General features: G+C 48.2%; 1 protein-coding gene and 2 long non-coding RNA genes across 7 annotated transcripts in view; 2 read left to right on the forward strand and 1 right to left on the reverse strand.

The window, feature by feature from the left end:
• Positions 1-20159, forward strand: part of LOC125960907 (uncharacterized) — an 840695-nt gene that overhangs the window by 32185 nt on the left and 788351 nt on the right. The gene's annotated exons all lie outside the window — the stretch shown is intronic.
• The window catches only part of PRKCE (protein kinase C epsilon), a 509933-nt gene continuing 496347 nt past the window's right edge, over positions 6574-20159 (reverse strand). For 3 of the 4 annotated variants that reach the window (XM_004264993.3, XM_049696373.1, XM_049696375.1), the window contains one exon: positions 6574-9845. In XM_004264993.3, the coding sequence (XP_004265041.1) occupies positions 9699-9845 (147 nt within the window). In that variant the 3' untranslated portion in view covers positions 6574-9698. The remainder of the gene's footprint in view (positions 9846-20159) is intronic. The other variant, XM_049696374.1, reaches the window with a different exon arrangement.
• On the forward strand, positions 9659-11202 carry LOC117199464 (uncharacterized). Of its 2 annotated transcripts, XR_007471068.1 has the most exons (4): positions 9659-9783; positions 9897-10053; positions 10233-10288; positions 11037-11202. It is a non-coding gene; the product is annotated as an uncharacterized LOC117199464 (long non-coding RNA). The 2 variants fall into 2 exon arrangements; XR_007471067.1 differs by lacking the exon at positions 11037-11202 and having other exon boundaries at positions 10233-10486.

Consider the following 20159-nt stretch of genomic DNA (forward strand, 5'->3'; position numbering starts at 1 on the left):
GGGGTGTCTGAGGGTAGAGGATGTAGGCTTTACTGGGCTTGAGGACCAGCTCTCAGGGCCCTGCTAGGAGGTGGCACAGAGAAAAGGGTGGGAAAGGAGAGTAATAAGAGTCCCCAGATGCCTCTGCCCGATTTCCCAGCTGCACCTTCCTTAGTGCTCACGTCCGTAGTCTTTAGAGAGAGCAACACAGTCTAATGCCATCAAACAATCGTATCATTTCACAAGGAGGTGGAATTTCTTAGAAGAGGGAAGCCAAAAGCACGCAGGACCTGTGTTGGGACAACGACCAAGAACCCAGTGGGAAGAGCAAAGTCTTTGGCCCCAACTGGAGGCAGATATAAATCACAGGCTTCGTCCTGGATCTGCCAGGGGCTGCCTGCATGGCTTGGAGAATTTCCTGACTTTGCTGTGCCTCAGAACCCTCACTTCTCAAACGGGGGACCTAATCATGACCACCTCCCCAGTGGAACGGTGCCCAGCTGGCCCAGGGAAGGCACATCGGCAGCCAGTCTCCTTCCCTCCGACGGAGGGCAGAGGGGTACCTAGGCAAGAGATAGGGGCACATCTGTTCCCAAGCCATCGAATCAAATCCACTTCTGCCAAAATAGTTCTCCTAGCAGCTGCTGCTGGCTCCTGCCCAGGCCCCTGCCTCCCCTCCCTTCTACCCCTGCAGGCACATCCTGGTCTCTAGCAATCACCCCGCTCTCCTCACTTCTTTAACTGCCTGTTGCCTAGTGATTTGGCGATTTGGGAGAACAGACTCTCCTGCTTGGCCCCAGCCCCCTTGCCTGTGGCGGCATTTATCCTCACCAGGCTGGACTCTATCTGTCTTCTTCCCCTGCCAGGGATCACCCAGGAGCCCTCACCTCACCCCAATATCCACATGAGAGACAGTTTAAACACCCCCAAGCACAGCTGCGATGGGTGCAATGCAAAGCAGGGCCCTTTAAAGAAGGACATGAGCATGGACCACGATTTTGAAGGAGGTATTGACCAGAAAAAGGCCCTCTGATCCCACCCCTACGGTGGGGCTGAGCTCCGGGGGAGGAATTGGCCTTGGCTAAATGGGAGGGCTACAAGGGAGGGACTACCCAGTCCCCTCCTTGCTCTGAGTTCATATGCTGTGTTGTGGGTCACTACTGTTGCCTCTTAGTGAACAGTGCCCACTAGGATGGGCCTTCATGAGTGGGACCTCCTTAGAGCGGCTGACACGGCTGGGGGCACAGAGTCACAGACTTACGTTGCCAGGGCAGTGAGCCACTGCCCACTCCTCCCTCCTGGTCTTTCTCCTCCTTTACGAGTCCCTCTCCCCCCTTGTTCTCTCCTCCCACTCTCCTCCTGCTCTCCAAATTCACACCTGGCCTTGCACGTTGTTAGGATGGTGTCTTTGTCAAGGGACAAGGCTAGAGCGTATTTTATTTAACAATAGCTTGATTTATAACAAAAAATATTCAGCCCTCTGGTCTGGACCTCCATGCGTACCTTTGCTTCAAATCTTAGGGGTGGCCTGGATCTTCTAACACATTATATAATTCACACTAATGGTCATGTTTCTTGCTTACTGTCTGTCAATAACCCACCCCCATGTAAGATTTGTAAGAATGCAGATTTTTCTTTAGTGATGTCTAGGTGAATGGCTGGCATGCAGTAGGAACTTTATGAACATTTGTGGAATAAATTTATTGAATAAATGAGTGAATGAATAGTTCTGTCACCTGTCCTATGTGTAAATACTATGTCCTGTCCAAACAGCTTCTACTGGGTCTGAGAATTTGGGCAATTGATTTTATTGTAGAATGGGCCTAAGAATACAACAGTTTCCTGGAGTTGTAAGGACTAAATAAGTTATATAATTTCTGAGCCTCAGTTTCCTCATCTATAAAATGGGGATAACTAGAATATCTATTCCGCGTGCTTTTTTTGGTGAGGTTTTAAATAGATGACTTACGTGAAGTACTTAGCACAATGTCTGGAACAACGAAGATAATACATGTTACACTTAAGTGATTAATAACCTCAAGACGGAAGCATGAAGGATGAAAATCTACAATTGGTGCCCAGAAAGGGCCCTTTCAAAGCCTCTCACGACAGCCAAAGAAGGTAGCTGCTGCAAAGTGCAGAAAGCTTGAGAAGCAGTGAGGTTTGCAATTGTTTACTCAGCATTTGGGTCCTAGAACTGAGGCTGGTCTGATCTCAACCCTCAGGCAGTGTCTACCTGACCCTGAGAAAGTAGGCAGTGAAAGCTGAACTCCCCCATCCTACACAAAGACAAGGGGGTCTTTACTCAAGAGGAGGGTTGGGCCCTCTCAGAGATTGTACCACCTGCAGAGACCATCACACTACTTTAAAGGATTCCGGGACCTTGACAATCCCCTGCTGAGACATGGTGTGAGGGTTACTGCAGCATTGCCCTTCTCGATCAGAGCCCAGCCTGCACCCTGGGAAGAGCGACCTGGTATAGACAAGAGCCACCTTTCTTTTTTCTCTCTGACTTGTGTTCCCCTCCTCATTCCGGCGTCCTGCCCCTCAGCACTCCTGGGCCACCTGACACACCCCACGCCATGAAGGACCCTCTCTGGGGCAGCAAGGGAGCACAAGCTGCACAGACAAGGTCCCGACTCTCAAACTTACAGCAGGAGACGAGACCGGGCCTGATACAGAAGAGCAGCGTAAGGCAGACGCAAGGGACAAAGCCCTGCAGATGAGGCCAGGGAAGTCCGGAGAAAGGGGTCAGGTTTGTGTTATCCAGGTAGGCTTCCTGGAAGAGGCAGTGGTGAGAGGGCACTGAAAGATGAGAAGGATGTGGGGAGGAGGAGAAATAGTAGCAATGAGACAGACAGGAGGGGAGGGATCAGGGCACAACCTTGAAAAGAACGACAAAGCCATTGAGGACACAACATAAACTGGTTAGAATCAAGTAGGTCCAAGATGGCTGAAGGTTCGACTTCCTGCAGACCTTGAGTCTCATGATATGCTCACCGTAATGCATTAGCATATGCTCAATGACACCCTCCCAGGTGCCATGACAGTTCCGAGGCAAAAAGTGGGCAGTGGCCCAGTTCCTAGAAATCCTTACTCCCTTCCCCAAAATAGTTGGAATAATCCTCCCGTTCGTTAGTCTATGAAATTACCCAGCCCATAAAAACTAACCCCATATTTCGGGGCCACTCTCACTTTCAGGGACGGACCACATTCTGTCTATAGAATGTCTATCTCTCTAAGTAAACCTGCTTTCACCTTTTACCACTATGACTCGCTCTTGAATTCTTAACCCTTACCTGGTGGCCCATCCCAGGGGCTCACCCAAGACCTGGGACATGACCATCCTCTCAAGCCCCGTTTTTTTTTCCTGCAAAGGCAACAGTACTAGGCACAGCGCTCTGGAGACTTTTATCTCACTGACATTTCAGAACAGGTCTTTGAAAATTCGGTCTTGTTATAGCCATTTTATAAACGTGGAAACAGGTTTAGAAAGGTAGTTACCTGCCCAAGGTGAAAGCAATGAAACCAAACCTTGCTTGTTGTGGACTGCCTGAGCCAATGTCGTGATGCACACCCTGGGCTCTTTGGGGTAGATCTCAGTAGATGCCAAAGGGGAAGCCTAGCTGCCCCCTAATGACCTCACAGACCACATTCAGAGACATGTAGACATTTTATCAGCAAGCAGGCCCTGAAGAGTCCTGGGGCCACTCTGAAAGCCCCATGAAGTTCCAGCTGTCTGTCTGGATGTTTCCAATAGTGTCTCGCAGGAAAGGTCCACCCAAGGCAAATGCCACTCTATTCCAGCCATAGGATCAGGCTACTCTACGGGAGGAAGAGAACCAAGATGCCTCCCGGACAGCAGGGAGACGCGGACAGCTTACAGATCCAGCCTGGGTGCCAGCCCTAAGGGTGACAGAACAAGGGCATTCTAGATTTGGGGGGGAAACTTTTTTACTGACATACAATACATATACAGAAAAGTGCACAGATCATAAGGGGACTAAAGCATCTCTCCGGAAGCCCTTTCACGCCCCCTCCTAGTCATGGCCTCTCCTCCCCCAAGGGCAACCACTAGACTGATTTCTAGCAGCACGGATTGTCTATTTTGTATTTTATGTAAATGGAATCGCACGGTCTGTACTGTGCCTGGCTTCTTAAACTCAATACTGTGTGGTGAGGTTCATCTATGATGTTGTGTGTGGTTGTAAATCATCCATTCTCATGTCTACCTAGTGTTCTATTGTATAAACATCCCCCAATTCATTTATTCACCGGATAAATTTTCTGTTGCGTCAAGTGTATACATATTTAGCTTTAGTAGATACTGCCGAAGTTTTCCAAAGTCGTTGTACCACTTTAGACTCAAACCTGAGACACTGCAAGTTCCAGTTGTTCCACATCCTTAGTAAACCTTGATAAGTCTGCCTTTTTGATTTAGTCATTCTGGTGGGTGTGAAGTGGTATTGCAGTTTGATTTAAATTTGCATCTCCCTGACTACTAGGGAAATTGAAGGCTCTCTAGTTTCTTATATCCTGTTTTTTTTTTTAATATGGAGATTTGTCTTAAATATCTTTGCCAATCTACTTACCTCATACATCACTAATGTTACCTTTCTGACATCCTTTATGCTAATTAACAAGCTATGGGTTTCCTTAAGAATCCTTTTCTAGCATTCTTTATGCTAATAACAAAACCCCCAGGAGTGGATGGGAGTTAAAAGAGAGCTGAAGCACTTGTAGTACCTTCTGAATAAACACTGTCTATTTATTCAATCAGCTGCCCATCCCTGGAGGGTGTATTCCTGATTAGGACAGCTGATCACCCTTCAGGTCTAGCTTAAGGCATACCACACAAGTTGTATCACTGTCTAGGCTAAAGAACTTCAAAGTGAAAAACAGACTTCATGATGTGGCTTCTACGCTTTCTTTTCACTCCATCTCTCTGTCACTGTAAGCACTATGACGACGCATGCTTTGTGGTTCAGTAATTTTACTGCATGGAGATCTTCAGGCCTCTAGTAATCCAAGCACTGGACTGTACTCAGGTACAAGGAAATAGAGAAGGACCAGTCTTCCCAGAGATTCCCTCTGCAAGAAATCCGTTAGACCTGCCGTTTCTCAGCTCGGGGGCAAAGCCACACAGACAGGCTTTCCTCAAGGAGCTCCGGAGCCACCTAACAACCCTTGTCAGGGACCAGTGGCCATGGCGGCTTTCCTGGAATAGGCATGGCAGTGCTTGGCTTCCTCTCCCAGAACATGGTTGGGATTGAGGGAAGAGGTTCCAAACCAGGGACTCTGATCAGCCATTGACCTTTCTTATCGCTTCTGTGTGACTTGTGGAGCACACAGATTTTGGGAGGATGGATTTCCTCATCTCCAGGACTTTGGAGCTGTCTCTTCTGGACCACTAGACAAGGGAGGCGTAGACTGGTCATATTTCGTTCACTGAAATGCTTGGAGGTGTCTTCTGACCTTCTAAGAACAGCATCTTTTAATTCAGTTCTTTTTTAATTTAAACTCAGACACACTGGTGGGAAGCTTGTTTCTCCTGGGATGGTCACTTACTTAGAAACAGCTGCCTGAACCAGAGAGAAAAATAGATAAATACAACCTTCTTCTTGGAGTGGGTCTGGAGGTCCATGCTTACATCTCCAGGTAGGCAGACGATGTTGCTGGTGGGGGTGGGAGAGGGGACTGAGAGGCGAGTACCTTCAGGATGACATAGCAAAGTCATGGGAGGGCTTTTGAAGTGATTGTAAGGGCTGAAAGGGTGATAAGTTAGTCCATCTCCTTAGGATGGCCTGAGGATGACAAATTGTAAAACTGCAATCATGCCCATAGCTCTTAAGAAACAGGGAGTTCTGGTTACTTGAAATTTCTGGTGTACTCTAGAGCATCCTTTTGGGTTTCAAACATTCTTGAAAATTCTACGCTGGAGAAAGAAGCGGAGAAGCCTAGCAGGAGCAGTGCAACATGAGTGGAGTGTGAGAAAGGAGCCCCAGCGTGAAGGAGGAACCTGGAGAGCTCAGAGTCACTGTGATGGCCATGAACGCTGGTTGAGTGGCAGGGAGGGTGCAAGCCAAGCATGGAGCCCCACTGGCTAGCCCGTGCTCCAGGCCCAGCCTCCAAGGGGCTCCCAGCCTCGCATGGGTTTCTAGGACTCCCAAGGCCTAAAGTTCTGAGCAGCCGGTCAGAAACTGAGTCCTGAAGAGGCTTGAATGGGTTGCAAGGAGATCCAGCATTTGCTTCTCTAGGAAGATGAAAACGAAGTGCTCCTGTGTTGCTTGCCCAACTGCTGGCACTCCAGGGCAGCTCCACACCCAGACAGCCCAGAGCCACACCCAGTCTGCTCAGGTGCCCTCCACGCCTCTGGCTGGCAGTCCCCGAAACAGAGGCCAGGCAGGGGTGGGCGCTGGGCATTGCCAATATGGTCATGTGCATCCTTTGTGCGTCTTCAAAGGGTAAGAGAAAAGCTGAAACCACATCTAGGTTTGGGAATGTGGAATCCCTAATGTCTAAAAGGCAGTAAGCTTCACTAGTGCCACCCTGACACTCACCAAGGAGATAAAAATGTTCATCAGGACTGAGAAAGAAGATTTAACGTCATTGTATTTATTAGGTTCCGAAACAATACACATTCACATCCTTTTGAATACAGTACATTTGGCACAATAATGTTTACAATGAAATAACACTAATGAATGGCAAGAGATTAAAATTACATCCAGAAAGGGAAAAAATGTACAAATAAAGCATCACAATACAAAAAAAATCCCTAAAATTGAATACATTTTATATTTAGCCAGAATTATTTTGCACATAATTTAAAAAGAGGTAATTTTTTAGCCTTGTTTTTTTTTTTTTTTTTTAAAGCAAGAATGCATTGTGTTTTCACCTTTGGAGGAAAAAAAAAAATGTTTCCACTTCACAAAGTCCATTATGAGAGAACACAGGAGAACAGCTATCCTTCATATATTTTTTTGGCGTTTTTTTGCACTCCCGTCCCCCGTTTTTTCTTAAAAAAAAAAAAAAAAAAAAAAGTGAGTGAGCGACCTGGAAAGATTAGAAAGAACTGGCAGAAATGAAACAGTGTGTCTGCTTCCAAACTCTTGTGAAAGCTAAAATGAAACAATGACTACTCACGGAACACACAAGCCTTATTCTATAGACTACGTGGGATTTGAATCTGCCTGTGTGAGAACTTGATGAGCTCCAGCCCCAAACAGGAGGCATCCCAGCCAGCCCAGCTTTGGGGGCTGGAAGGGGGCATCTCTGGGCCAGGCAACCCGCTGAGTGGCTGCCTGGAGCTGCCTGGTGGAATGTATTATTATTTGACTTCCCAACAAAAATGCCAGTTGTCCTTTAGGAAGGCCCAACCCCTGCTGACATGGGAATACCTTGGACAAGGCCAGTTGGCATTATAGTTAGAGTTTGCTTGGTGTTTCAAAGTCCATCAGGGTGAAGGAAGCAGAGGAGAAAACAGAGAGCAGTGGTGATGCATGAGTAAGATGGGCAGTATTGTCATGTCTTCCTAAAGAATGAGATGATGCCACCATGAAGATGTTTCTGTGCTTGTCCTCAACTCCAGAAGACAGTCTCTCCCCAGTACGTCAAGTTACCGAAGATCAATTAACCTACTGTTCTTCATCTCTTCACTGGTATGCCAAACACACAAATTGATACAGCATAATATTTGAAATTATCATAAGAACAGTTAATAATTACACCTGAGTTTTTAAAAAAATCAAAACAAAAGAGAACTGAATGGCATCACTAGTAACCAAGGCTACGTGACTAGCCAGATACACATATGGACACCAGCTAATGGGCCGCAGCTAGTCACTGACCAAACTTCGAAACCACCATCCAGAACATTCCTTTCTCTTTCCCATCTCTATCAGGGCATAACAGAGCGCAGGAGAACTATATGTGAGTTTACATCTTTTAAAATAAACCAAAATGAAATAAACAATACAAAGAACACCCCTCACCCCCCCGAGAAAAAAAAAGAAAGAAGGAAACACACCTTATCTCTCGGTAACTTGAACCAATACACTCAGAGAGTATTGCACCTGGACATTATTATAATTATTCTTTCATAGACTAAAGTTTTATAATATGCCTGAACATGCAGCAGTTGATACCTCTAAATTCAATGAATTAATTCCACAGGCCTTGCAGCAAACACTATATACAAAAGTCTCAAATGTACAAAAGGCAAAAAGCTTCATTAGTGCCACTTTGCCACTCACAAGTATATATATTTAGGGGCAGCTGGGAAATCCACGTGCAACAGTTGGAATGGATTCCATTCCCTGCTAAATCGGTTCAGTAAAATAGATAATCAAACGACCTCCAGGAAACATGTACACAAAGCCACAGAGAACCCTTGGAAATCAAAGAATGTAACACTGTTAGCATATCTACAGGAGGTAATGTCACATCCATTAAATAGTGTCCACATGAGTCGCCATTCCATGTCACACAGAAACAAAACTCCGAGCGCATCTTGCCACCCTGTCAGTTTTCAAATAAGTCGCTCTTCAATCTCCCGATACCCTCTGCATAACCCATGTTTAGCCTCATTCTGCATGTTCCAAAAGCAGATATTTCATATTTAACTTTACACATTTCATGTTTAAAAACCACAACACAGTAGTACTACCATTTGGGAGAAGTGCGCAAAAATTGCACACTGCTGCAGAAAATAAATAGAGTTGATGCTGGGGACTTAGGACGAAACTGGAAAGAGAATTTGGGAGGTGAGTTTTGCTAGAACCCCAGGGCCTCGGCCATCTCTGCGGTGGCCTTGCAGTTCAGGCAGAACTTGAATAACGAAGAGCACTACTAGTTTCCTTTTCTCTCAATTCACAGAGCCTCACGTGCCACGAAAGCATTAAGAGCATAAACCTTGGACGATGATTTATTAGCCCTTTAATATATACCTGTATTAACACTGGAATTTATATCTTTTGGCCAATTAGAAAGCAAATTTGATCATCTATTTTTCAAATGTTAATCGAGTTCAAAATCAAATTTCTTTTTCTACGGAGAGCGATTTCTTCCACGAGACACATGCTTACACAACTTTGGCATGCCCCAAAGCTAAAACCAAAGCAAGCGAGAATTAGCCATTCCAGAGCAAACCAACACAGGGAGCCAACCCGGGCATCTCCCAGCCTCTCTCCTTCCTGGGCGTGCCTTGAGGGCGCCCATCTTTGGGCTGAAGAAGCACCAGTCTCTTCTACTGGATAGAATGGCAGATGGTGGCAGGCGGGGGGGACTGGAGGGATGAGAAGCAAGAGTTGTCAGGACTCTGCGTCCATGAGCAGAGCCAGAGTCTCGTTAGCTTTTTTTTTTGTTTTGTTTTTTTTTCCTTTTCTTTTCAGTAAAAGGCCTGAAGTCGCTTCCCTGCCAGAAGCCCCCGTGGAGTGAAGCCAGGCTTGCCAACGGACCAGACTCGGCACTGGGTCCAGTGAACTGCTGACGCCACACGATTCTGCATTACTGGTGAGACAGGAACCAAGAGTGCCTTCTGGTCACCAGGTGGGAGGAGGGAGGAGCTGGCCTGGGGGGAGGGAATGCAATAAATAGAGGGTGGACAAGGGACTGGGGCTCCGGGGAGGAGAAGTAGTTCAAGACCGTCCTACGGGAAAATAGGAATCTTCCCGGCGCCCCTGCTTGCAGCATCACCGAACTCCACCTGGAGCGGCTTCTCAGGGCATCAGGTCTTCACCAAAGTAGGAGAAGCCTTTGAATTCCTCCTGGTTGATCTGCTTCACAATCGCTTCATCCACGAGCGTGAGTACCGGCTCTTCCCGGGTAAAGTCTTGGTCAAAATTATTGACGTCTCTTTTGGTTTTCTGTGGGAAGATAAGAGAAAGCACTGACTCCAGGCTGACCTTCCTCCCCAGGGCCCCCCGCAGGGAGTGGGCATCGCGCTGACCAGCCTCTCGCCAAAGCAGACCTCTAGCTACTGAGAGCAGACATCGAGCTGTTCCAATGAGGTAACGATGAATGGCCCCAGGACCGGGAGGTGATGGAGGACTTGGAGAGGAAGAATGAGTCCAGGTGAGAAGGAAGACGGGGTGAGAGGTATGATGGAAAAGCAGGGAAGTGGGATTCCCATAGACTGTGTGTGTGGGGTGGAGTGTGTGTGTGCGTGTCTGTGTGTGTGTTGCGGACACTCCCCCTTCCAGCACCTGCCCTAACCCTCTGGCTCCACTGAGACCTCCCTTCCTGTGATCCAGGAAGTGAACTTGAATCTCCCTCCCACAAGGTCTCCAGTGGTCTTTCTTCCATAAAGGTAAACCCCCCATTACCTTGCCATGTCTGCTCCAGATGTCATCTTCTCTATAAGTAGGAGGATGCATGGGATGGGGGTGGGACCGTCTTCTGGGAAGCCTCCCTTGATCCTCACCCGCTATTCTGTGTTCCCACGTTATTTCTATTATTATACTCAAGACACTGACTTGCAGTGAATTGTTAATGCTTTTGTCCTGACCACGAGCTCCTTAAAGGCGGAACCCTTGTCTGACTCAGCCTTGGGTCCCCAGCAGTCCCCTGCACTAAGCATCTACTGAATGAGTGAATACATCAGCAAGCCCACCACTGACCTCCCAGCTCAGAAAGACCCATACCCAGCTGGAGGTTCAAGTTACCAAAATTGGGCTTATGGTCTGTGGAGGGTGGAGGGCATCAATCAAACAAGTCCTGGGTTTTGGAGAAAATCAGCAAGTATGAATAATGCTCTCTGCCTTCGGGGGTTCACTGCTGAATCGGGAATCAGTATTCCTGTCTAGAACACACTGCAATCGTTAGAAAAACTTTCATGGAGTAGTCGGGGCCCGGCTGAGACTTGAAGCATGAGTTACAATCATGTCGGTAGAGACGGGAGGAAGGCACCTTGGCAGAGAGGAAGGTGGTTAGGAAGATGGGAGCAAAGTTCTGCAGAACATCGTCTGGGAAGTGCTGTTTTACAGTTTACAGCATCTTCACGTTTATTTGCTCACTGATCCTTGGAAAAGGCAGGTGTCATTATCCTGATTTTACAGATGTGGAAACCGTGGCTCACAAAGGTTTGGTGACTTGCCCAGAGTCACCCAATGAGTTCAGAGCAGAGCCAGACTCAAATCCAGCTCTCAGCACGATGCCTCCCGTGGTGTAGAACGTCTGGAAAGCTGGGTACTGGAGACGTGGGAGAGACGGCAAGAGTCAAATTCAAACAGGAGACATTTAGGTCAAACCACTAGGCTGAAGCAAAGCCAGAACGACTTGCTGGTAGCCAGCATGGTGGGAGAGGTCTGTGGGCTGGGGAGAGTGGTGACATGGTGAGGTGAGCTTGGCAGGGGAGTCTGTTTTCACATTTCCCCAGATTGAGATCTGAATCAGATGGACAGCACAGAGCGGAGATGAGCTAGTCTCTCCCATCTTTCAGCACCCATCAGTCCTGCTTGGCGTCTTCTCTCTGGCCTTGAGCTGCATAGTTCAGTAGGTCTCAGAGACCTTGGAGGGGAGACAAAAGGGGGACACAGAAAAGCCCCAGGGATGGAAACAGGACTTGCCGCAGCAGGATGTGTGTGTCGCCCCTTGAGATGGGAAAACCGAGGAGTGGCTTAGTCTTTTCTACAGGAGGGCTGGTCCCAGGCAAGAGGATGACGCGTTCTCCATCTCCAGTGTGTACAGAGCACGAGGAAAAGGGGGGCCCTCATGGAGAGGAACTCCAGAGGAGAACCACAGAGCCCAAACCCAAGTGACGCATGAGGGACGTGGGAGGGCAGGTGCCTGGGGAAAGGGTGTGGTGATGCCTCTTCTGAAGATCCCTACGGAAGGAGGGATGGGTTCACTTTGATTGAAGAGGGGTTATAGAGTATGGGCCCGTGGTGCTGGGGGAACAGCAGGATGGGGAAAAGGTGGCAGCAAGACTTTAAGACTTGGGAAGCACTGAGTATCATCCCAGAAGGCGACCAAGGGGCATCCTCAGTGGGGGCAGGAGGAGAGGGGGACCAGGGGCGGGAGCTGGTGAAGAAGATTGGCAAGGAATAGGGCAGGAGGGAAACTCAATTGGTAACACCACCAATGGTGGGCTATGCCCAGGTACTTTCAGGGGCAGGACCACCTCCTTCCTGGCTCCCTCTCACTGGTCACTAATGGGGGAGGGGAGCCAGTGTACAGAGAACCTCAGGAAACCTGTAAACACTCTGGCATCGGCTCCCCTGTTTAACTACTTGTGCTTCACCTTTCAATCATTTGTGTCCTTTAGTCATGGAAACTGGTTTCCTCTCCTGAGGTCAAATGAGCATAGTGACGGAGCTAGATTCCACAGGATGTCTGAATGTCCCAACTTGCTGACTGCTTACCAGGGAATCGGGCTCAGTCAATACAGCTAGGGACGTCATTCCCAGAGGGCCTCTAGCTCCATGGCGGGCTGGCTTGGGTGGCAATCTAGCTCAGCTCTGGGCTTTCCAGTAGTCCCAGAATCATCTGTGGCACTGGAGCGAGTGTGCCACTCTTCAAGAGCTCTACAGAAGAACACACGTGGCTCACGCACCCCTTACGCAGCCCGGCCCAGGCCCTAGTTCCCTTGGAGACAGCTTAGGTGCATGTCAGTCACTCATTCCCAATTCAAATAACTAACAATTCCTGACTATGAATTAACCTTAGAGGCTTAGGGAGTTTTCCAAAGCAAGTATTTCTGAGAAACTCCATCCCCTGTTAATACCATTGGAGGCAGCATAGCATCCTCAAATTTAGAGAGGACTGGGGATTTTATCCTATACTCACTGGTCTTACTCTTTGGAAAGCTGCTGTCTCCCTTACAGAGTTGGCACGAGACTCCACTCCAAGGTTCCGATGGGCAAACTCCTAGAGACACTCCCTGTTTAACTGGGTCTTTAGTCACCCCATGTGCCTCTCCTAATATCTAAATGCCCGACTCTCGGCCCCCACCGCACAGCCTGAGAGGTGACACTGGGACAGTGGAACAGCCTTCTAACTCTTCGCACCTCGTCTCCTCCATTAAGTCCTTCCCACATCCTCTGACCCACACGGAAGGAAGGCTGAATGCAGGAGAAAGAGCACTGGCTGACCTCCCATCCTGGTTAGATGACACTGTGAAGGTCACCTCTTTGAGCCTTGGTCTTTTCATCTGTAACATGGGGGTGGTCACAGGTGCCCTACAGATTGCCTTGAGGACTAAATGAGATGCCAGATGTGAGGTGCCTCCGTGCGGACCCCAACACACAATGGGCACCCAATAAATGTGGGATCCTACCCTGCCTCCGAGTCTTAGCACCGTGTGCCGTGGCCATGGCTGTGTTCCCCAGCACAGCCCATGTGATCTGCCCACGGGTGCCGTGAGCTTCGTGAGGGCAGGGCCTGAGCCCACAGTTCTCTGGATGCTTTCAAATCCTGAACTAGTGCTGAGCCAGGGCCTGCCTGAACATCCCGTGCTTCCTCCAGCCACTGAGATTCTTCCAACGGTGGCTTACTGCTGTCGGAAAAAGCCCCAGTTTCTTACTCACTTCTAAGGCCCTCTGGGATCTCGTGCCTGTCCACTTGCCCAGCTTCATCTCCCGGGCCCGGGGGAACCACGAAGTCCTCTGGACTCATTGGCTTTGCTCCTGCAACCGAGTCTTTGTTCAGCTAGTCCTCGGCCCGGGGCACCCTCTCCCCTCCTTGCCTCCTGCCCCGTCTTCATCACCGAGCTGACTTCTGCTCACCTTCCCATCTTGGCTCAGATGCCCTGCTTTCAGGAAGCCTTCTCTGTCCCTCCAGGCCTCTTAGGGGGGTTCTATCACCTCTCCTAACTCTCATCACGGCACTTACCACCCTGGGTGTCCGCCTCCTTTTGCAACTAATCTGTGCGCTCCTGGGGGCAGGGACTGGGTTGAACCCGCCATTCCATCCCCGGGATGGCGTACTGCCTGGCACGTAGAAAGCGCTCAAGAAATATCAGAGGAAAAAAATAATCGAATGCACGTCTCTTGCTGCTGCTTTATCTAGAGCCACTGAAGTGATCTGGGTTCAGAACCTGTGGCACTCTTGTGCCAGAGGGTGTTTTTGTTTGGAGAAGGTTGAGGTCTGACTCACAAAGAGCCTGGAGCAGGGCACCCCAGCCCATGGCTGCCCCACAGCGCCCTGAGAGACAGGCAGGCTTAGGGCTGGTTAATGGGGTTTCCTCTCCCTGCAGTGGTCAGCCTGGGCCACTAGGGTTCCTTGACTGCTGGTCTGAGAAAGAAAGAGGATGAACCAGGGTTTGGGCAAATTCTACCAAGACAGATGGGCTAAGAGAAGTTTACGGACTTGGTGGGTATTTGCAGTTGGTGTCAGGGGAGAACAACATTCCTCTTCCCTTTGGCTTCACTGAGAAGTGAGGTCTTGGATTTGAGGTCTGGGGCTGACCCTGGGGGGAGGGCACACTTCTGGCATCTGCAGCAGGGGAGTGAGGTACAACTATGGAAACAGAGTTACAGGTCACTCCAGATGCCTCTGAGAAACTGCATTTGAGAGGCAAAGGTAGGGGACCTGCCTTTTAAGTCGCCCTGAGGCCACTGAGGGCCGGAGGCTCAGCCGACTGTGGCAGTGTCTGGACCCCAGTGCGGACACGGGCAGGCTGCCTGTATGCTCGCTTCCTGTCTGGCTGGCGCAATTCTTTCATAGCCCTCACTGAACTGAAGTCATAAATACAAGCGTTCAGAGGAGCCAGCGATTTCTGCTTCTGTCTTTATCTGATTACGAGATCAACAGATGACTTTGTTCTAAAGCACCGAGGGCCGGGGCACGGGCCTGTAGTCACCGTGCTGGTCCCACACCGCCTCTTCATCTGTGCTTGGCGTGACAGCAAGGGCATAGGCAGTAGACTGACCACAAGCTAGGGTCCCCGGACCCATGTGTGTGACCGTAACTTTCTGGGGAGACATGCTGTCTCCACGTGGTCTCCAAAAATCCAGCTTTCAGGTTCCACCTCCCTCTTGAGTCTCCGACTCCAGCCTCCCTCCTGCAGTCCCCCACGGCACTCCCTGGAACATGCATTTGCTCCCTCCTTGTCATGTTTTTATGTGTGTCACATTTTCCTCCCGTATCCCTCGAGGTACCTACTGCAAAGCAGGGCACACAGCAACCCCTTAATACTCATTTGCTCAAAATCCTCTTATTCGCACAACAGTCAAACTCAAGATTCCTCTTAGCTCTGAAATGTCAATATTCTTATCTAAGCTCTTTCTTCTTTTAAATATCTTCAAAGAAAAAGGGAGAATTTAAATAACTAGAATGCTTGCTTAACATCAGTTAACTGGGTCTTTCCATATACACATATATTCATTATACCCATATATCGACAAAGTACACGTGCATCTGCTTATACACACACGCTCACCCATGAAGTTAAATGAAATGAGAAACGTATAACTGCACAGCTGTTTTGCCTGACAAAAACGAGGGTTGGAACAGAAATTCAAGTCAACTATCATTTGCCTAGAAATTTCTCTCAACATATTCTTCTATCCCTTTCCCCCCTTTTTAATTTTGTTAACCAAGAATTGATCATACTTTTGGATTTTCCTTATACAGAAAACAGAGGAGACACATCGAGGGTTTGTCTAGGCTGCCAGTGGAAGCTTTCACAGCACCTCTCTTGCCATGGTGGTGCCCTACCATGTTTTCATCCATTTCCTTCTTAGAATGTGGTGGCCAGAACCGATGGCTCGATCCCTGACTCCGTGGTCTGAGCAATGCCAAGGGAAGTGGCATGACCCTCTACCTGGTGGAAACTCTCAAATTAAATCAATGTCTAAGACGGTGTCACTGTTTTATCATTTCTGAGGTAACTGTGATAAAACAGTGACGCTCTTACAGTTTTATCAACCCAATTTAACCTTGTTATGTATTGAACTGTGTCTCCCCCAAAAGCTATGTTGAAATCCTAACCACCAGCACCTCAGCCTTATTTGGAAATAAGGTCTTTGCAGATGTAAAGTGGGGCCTATCCAGTATGACTGGTGACCTTATAAGAAGGGGAAATTTGGACACAGAGGCAGACGCACACAGCGGGAGGACCGGATGAAGAGACACAGGGAGAACCCACACGAAGAGCAGAGTGATGCTACCACAAGCCAAGGAACATCTGGTGCCACCAGAAGCTGAAAGAGGCAAGGAAGGATTCCTCCCCTCCAGGTGTCAGGGGGAGCGCGGCTCTGCAGGTGCCCTGATCAAAGACTTTCGCATCCAGAACCGTGAGACAATACATCTCTGTTGTCGTAGACCACCCGGCGTGTGGAACTTTATGGTAGTCCTAGGAAACTAATACAAATCCCCAACTTCTGAAGTGGATTTTTTGCATCCAGATGTAACCTCTGACACTTAACCTTGATTTCTTCTTATGGTGGTACTTATTTCTAGGTTGTTAAGATTACCGTAAATAACGATTCTGTAATTTACCTCTCTGAATCTCAGTTTATTTACCAAGAAAGTGGGGATAATAAATCTACCTAGCGTGCTGAGGATTGCACGAGAGCATATAAGTAAACCTCGTGTAAACTCTAAAGTACTATATGAATGCCATTTTAATTCTGTCATCCATCTTTTCTGCCATACCCTTCAGATTTCTGTCATCCTAAAATCTGATTGGCATGCCTCCCACCTCTTTAACAAGATGCATATAAAAATACTATATAAGGGAAGTTCAGGCTCAGAGCCATCTGACCTGCCCTCTGCAAAGAGCTCTCTCACAAAGCTGACCTACCCCGTCGCACCAGCACACTTTGTGGGTACGGGTGTTAAATCCACTGTAAATCAACCAGCCACGGTCACTTTTTCCATCTTGTTCAGGAGGATGCTATCCAAGACTTTCAATTGTTTTGCCGGAATAAAGATACACAATGCCTGCAGCATTTCTCTCATCTATTAGTCTAGAGGTGAAGTTAATTGGCTCCAAGCAATTACCATTTTCCCCTAAGTGTCCACAAACTATCTTCTCATAAAACCTTCTAGAAACTTGCTTTAATCACATCCATCTCAGAGTATCCCAAACCTCATTTTCCCTCTTTCTGAATACTGGGAGACTGTTTGCCCATGTCCCACCATTTGGTACCACTGCTCTATTCCATCAAATCCAAATAACCAAACAGTGGGCACGGCTGATTCTTCACTAACCTGAGAGATAACTCACCTGGGCCTGGCACAGCGGCTTTCAAACTCGGCCGTACAACAGAACCACCGTGGAACTTTAAATGAGAGTGATGCTACACCCACCCCAGAGACTCAGGGTAACTGCTCCAGGATCTGGCCTGGGTGAGTTATAGCTCCCAGGTGACTTCATTAGATATAATTCATTAGTTCACGTCTCTTGGGTTTCAGTTCACCCAAGAGTGGTTTTTGCCCTAATCTTTGAACTTTGAAGATATTTCTCTTTGGGGAAAAGTTAGAGGCAAAATAACAGCCTTGCTATTTGTCATTGTTTTCAGTCAGTGGTTCTCTATCCTGCCTGTGTATCAGAAACAAACATGCATCTATATGGACACCTGGGCCTCAACACACACCTCGTGAACTGGAATGTCCAGGGGCTGGGGCCCAGACCTCTGTAATTTTTTTTTTTTTTGCGGTACGCGGGCCTCTCACTGCTGTGGCCTCCCCCGTTGTGGAGCACAGGCTCCGGACGCGCAGGCTCAGCGGCCATGGTTCACGGGCCCAGCCGCTCTGCGGCATGTGGGATCCTCCCGGACTGGGGCACGAACCCGCGTCCCCTGCATCGGCAGGCGGACTCTCAACCACTGCGCCACCAGGGAAGCCCTGCATTTTTTTTTATATCTCCGTGAGTGATTCTGATGTGCAGCCTTGCTGAGTCCCTCTGTGTAAAGGAGCAGTGGATCTCTTTCTTTCTTCTTTTTCTTAGCAGTTTCAAAGGGACTTTTTGTAGTCTGAAAGCCTATTTGTTCTGGATTCAGCTTCCCCTCAGGGTCACACAATATACTGGTATTCCTTCTGAATTTCATGCCATTCCTATTTTATATCGGTCTTTATAAAATCAGGATACCCAAGAGCTCACTGGCAAACCACACTGGTTTCTTTAGATGTCGCCCTCTGAGAGGCAGCGTAGCCTAGTGGTTTAGCATGCACGCTAAACTTTGTGGCCTTGGGCAAATCAGGAATTCTCTCTTGTGCCTCAGTTTCCGCATCTGTAAAATGGGGATATTAGTAGTCCTCCCCATATACTTCTTATAAGGATTAAGTGAAATAATACATTTAAGTGATGAGAACATTACACAGCAGAGAGTAAATGTAAATTATTAGTATTGCTTCTTTGTCAATATTGATCACAACAGTATGGTTAGAACAAAGAGCGTTGTCTTTGGGATGATCCCTGATCTCAGTTCACAGAATAATCACTGTATCACCGGGGTGACCTGTGTGCTTTCATCTCCTGTATACTCCAAATACTAGGACTAACCAGTCTTCTCTCAAAAGCTAAGAGCCAGAATTGTGACCCACCCAAAAGGACATTCCTGATCCTTTTATTGCCTTCCTAACCTTGTTTGTCTTTCCTCATTTTCACTGCCATTACATTTACAGTATGTTCTTTGTATATCCTAGTGGGCTGTCTTTAAACTTTCTGGAATAAAGCAAGATAAGAAAAACAAAAAGGAAGAAAGAAGATGAATTTTACTTTTAGCAGTGCTGGCTATGACATCATTTCTTCTTTTCTCTGTAATGAGCCGGAGGGTGTGTGTGTGTCCACAAGGAGCTGTAGAGCTGGTGGCAAAGTGGGCAGCACATGCCTCAGCAGCTGGTGTGTTCCTTCAGGGACACAGACCCAGGGTTCCTAGGTCTCCTGAATTCCCAACAAATACCCCAGACACATTTTCATGTTAGATCTCCTAATGTTTGCCAACGAATTCAATTAAAACTAGAGCAGCCTGGTTGAATGGGTTGCACGGCCCTCCAGCTTGTGGCCTCTATTTAGTAAAGCTGTTTCCACCTTTTAGGGAAAAAGAAAATCAAGACCCATTTGCTTTTCAGGCACAAATGATTAGCTTCATGACATGTAAAAATGGGAAGCCACGTGGTTCCTGGCCATTCCCTGGTCCACAGGAGAGAATCATGGCAGCAGGCTGGCCTCTGCTACTAGCATACAGAGATGGGGAGTCACCCAAGCCTCAGGTCGAATGCCCCCTCCCCCATAATCTGGTCCACCACCTCATCTAAACCATGTCTGAGGGAAAGCCGCTTCACTCCGGAGGCAGTCTGCATATGTAAATGTATTCTTATTATTATTTTTTGCGGTACGCGGGCCTCTCACTGTTGTGGCCTCTCCCGTTGCGGAGCACAGGCTCCGGACGCGCAGGCTCAGCGGCCACGGCTCACGGGCCCAGCCGCTCCGCGGCATGTGGGATCTTCCCGGACCGGGGCACGAACCCGTGTCCCCTGCATCGGCAGGCGGACTCCCAACCACTGCGCCACCAGGGAAGCCCCTAAATGTATTTTTTAAATGGACTAAGTCCCTCAGACCAAGAGGCATTCTGAACTACCAACTACAGCTGAATTCTGTCAAATCCACTGCTTGATGGAATTCAACTATTCCCCGTCTCTCCTTTTCCCTCGTAACTGTTTCCCAGATTATTAAAAAATCCACAGTTTTACAAATTCCGTTTGAAGAGTCGCTTTGGAAACTCCTATTAGCTACCACTAACCTCCTCCCTCACACCTAGAAATACTTCAGGGATCAAAGGAGTTCAGCCAACTACAATTTGTCTGTACATCAGTGGTTTATAGGAGTCTGCAGACTCAGCCCTCTGGGATCTCCTTTACAGGGGAGGGCAGGTATCCCTGTTCTAGAGAAGCTGTTACCACACTTGGAACATCTGTTATGGTGCTTTTTAAACAAAATTTGGGGGCTTCTACCTGAAGGTTCGTTTGGAAGGCAGGGCCAGCTTAGAAACCTACAGAAGCTTGAAAGGGGAACCCAAGATACAACTCCCTGTATCCCCTGCTCCCACTGATAAAGTGGGGAGCTTGTTGAGGTGATTTTCAAAGCTGCTTCTACCTGTGTATTCCATGGCTCAATCATTTGAAGTAAAACTAAAATATTTCAAACAAGACTTCCTGACCTGGGTTCCCACTCTTAGAGCATGGATGGCACGTTGTCTGTGAAAGGCCAGCTAGTAAATATCTTAGGCCTGGTG

This window comes from Orcinus orca, chromosome 13, assembly GCF_937001465.1.
Source record: "Orcinus orca chromosome 13, mOrcOrc1.1, whole genome shotgun sequence".
NCBI classification, from domain to species: domain Eukaryota; kingdom Metazoa; phylum Chordata; class Mammalia; order Artiodactyla; family Delphinidae; genus Orcinus; species Orcinus orca.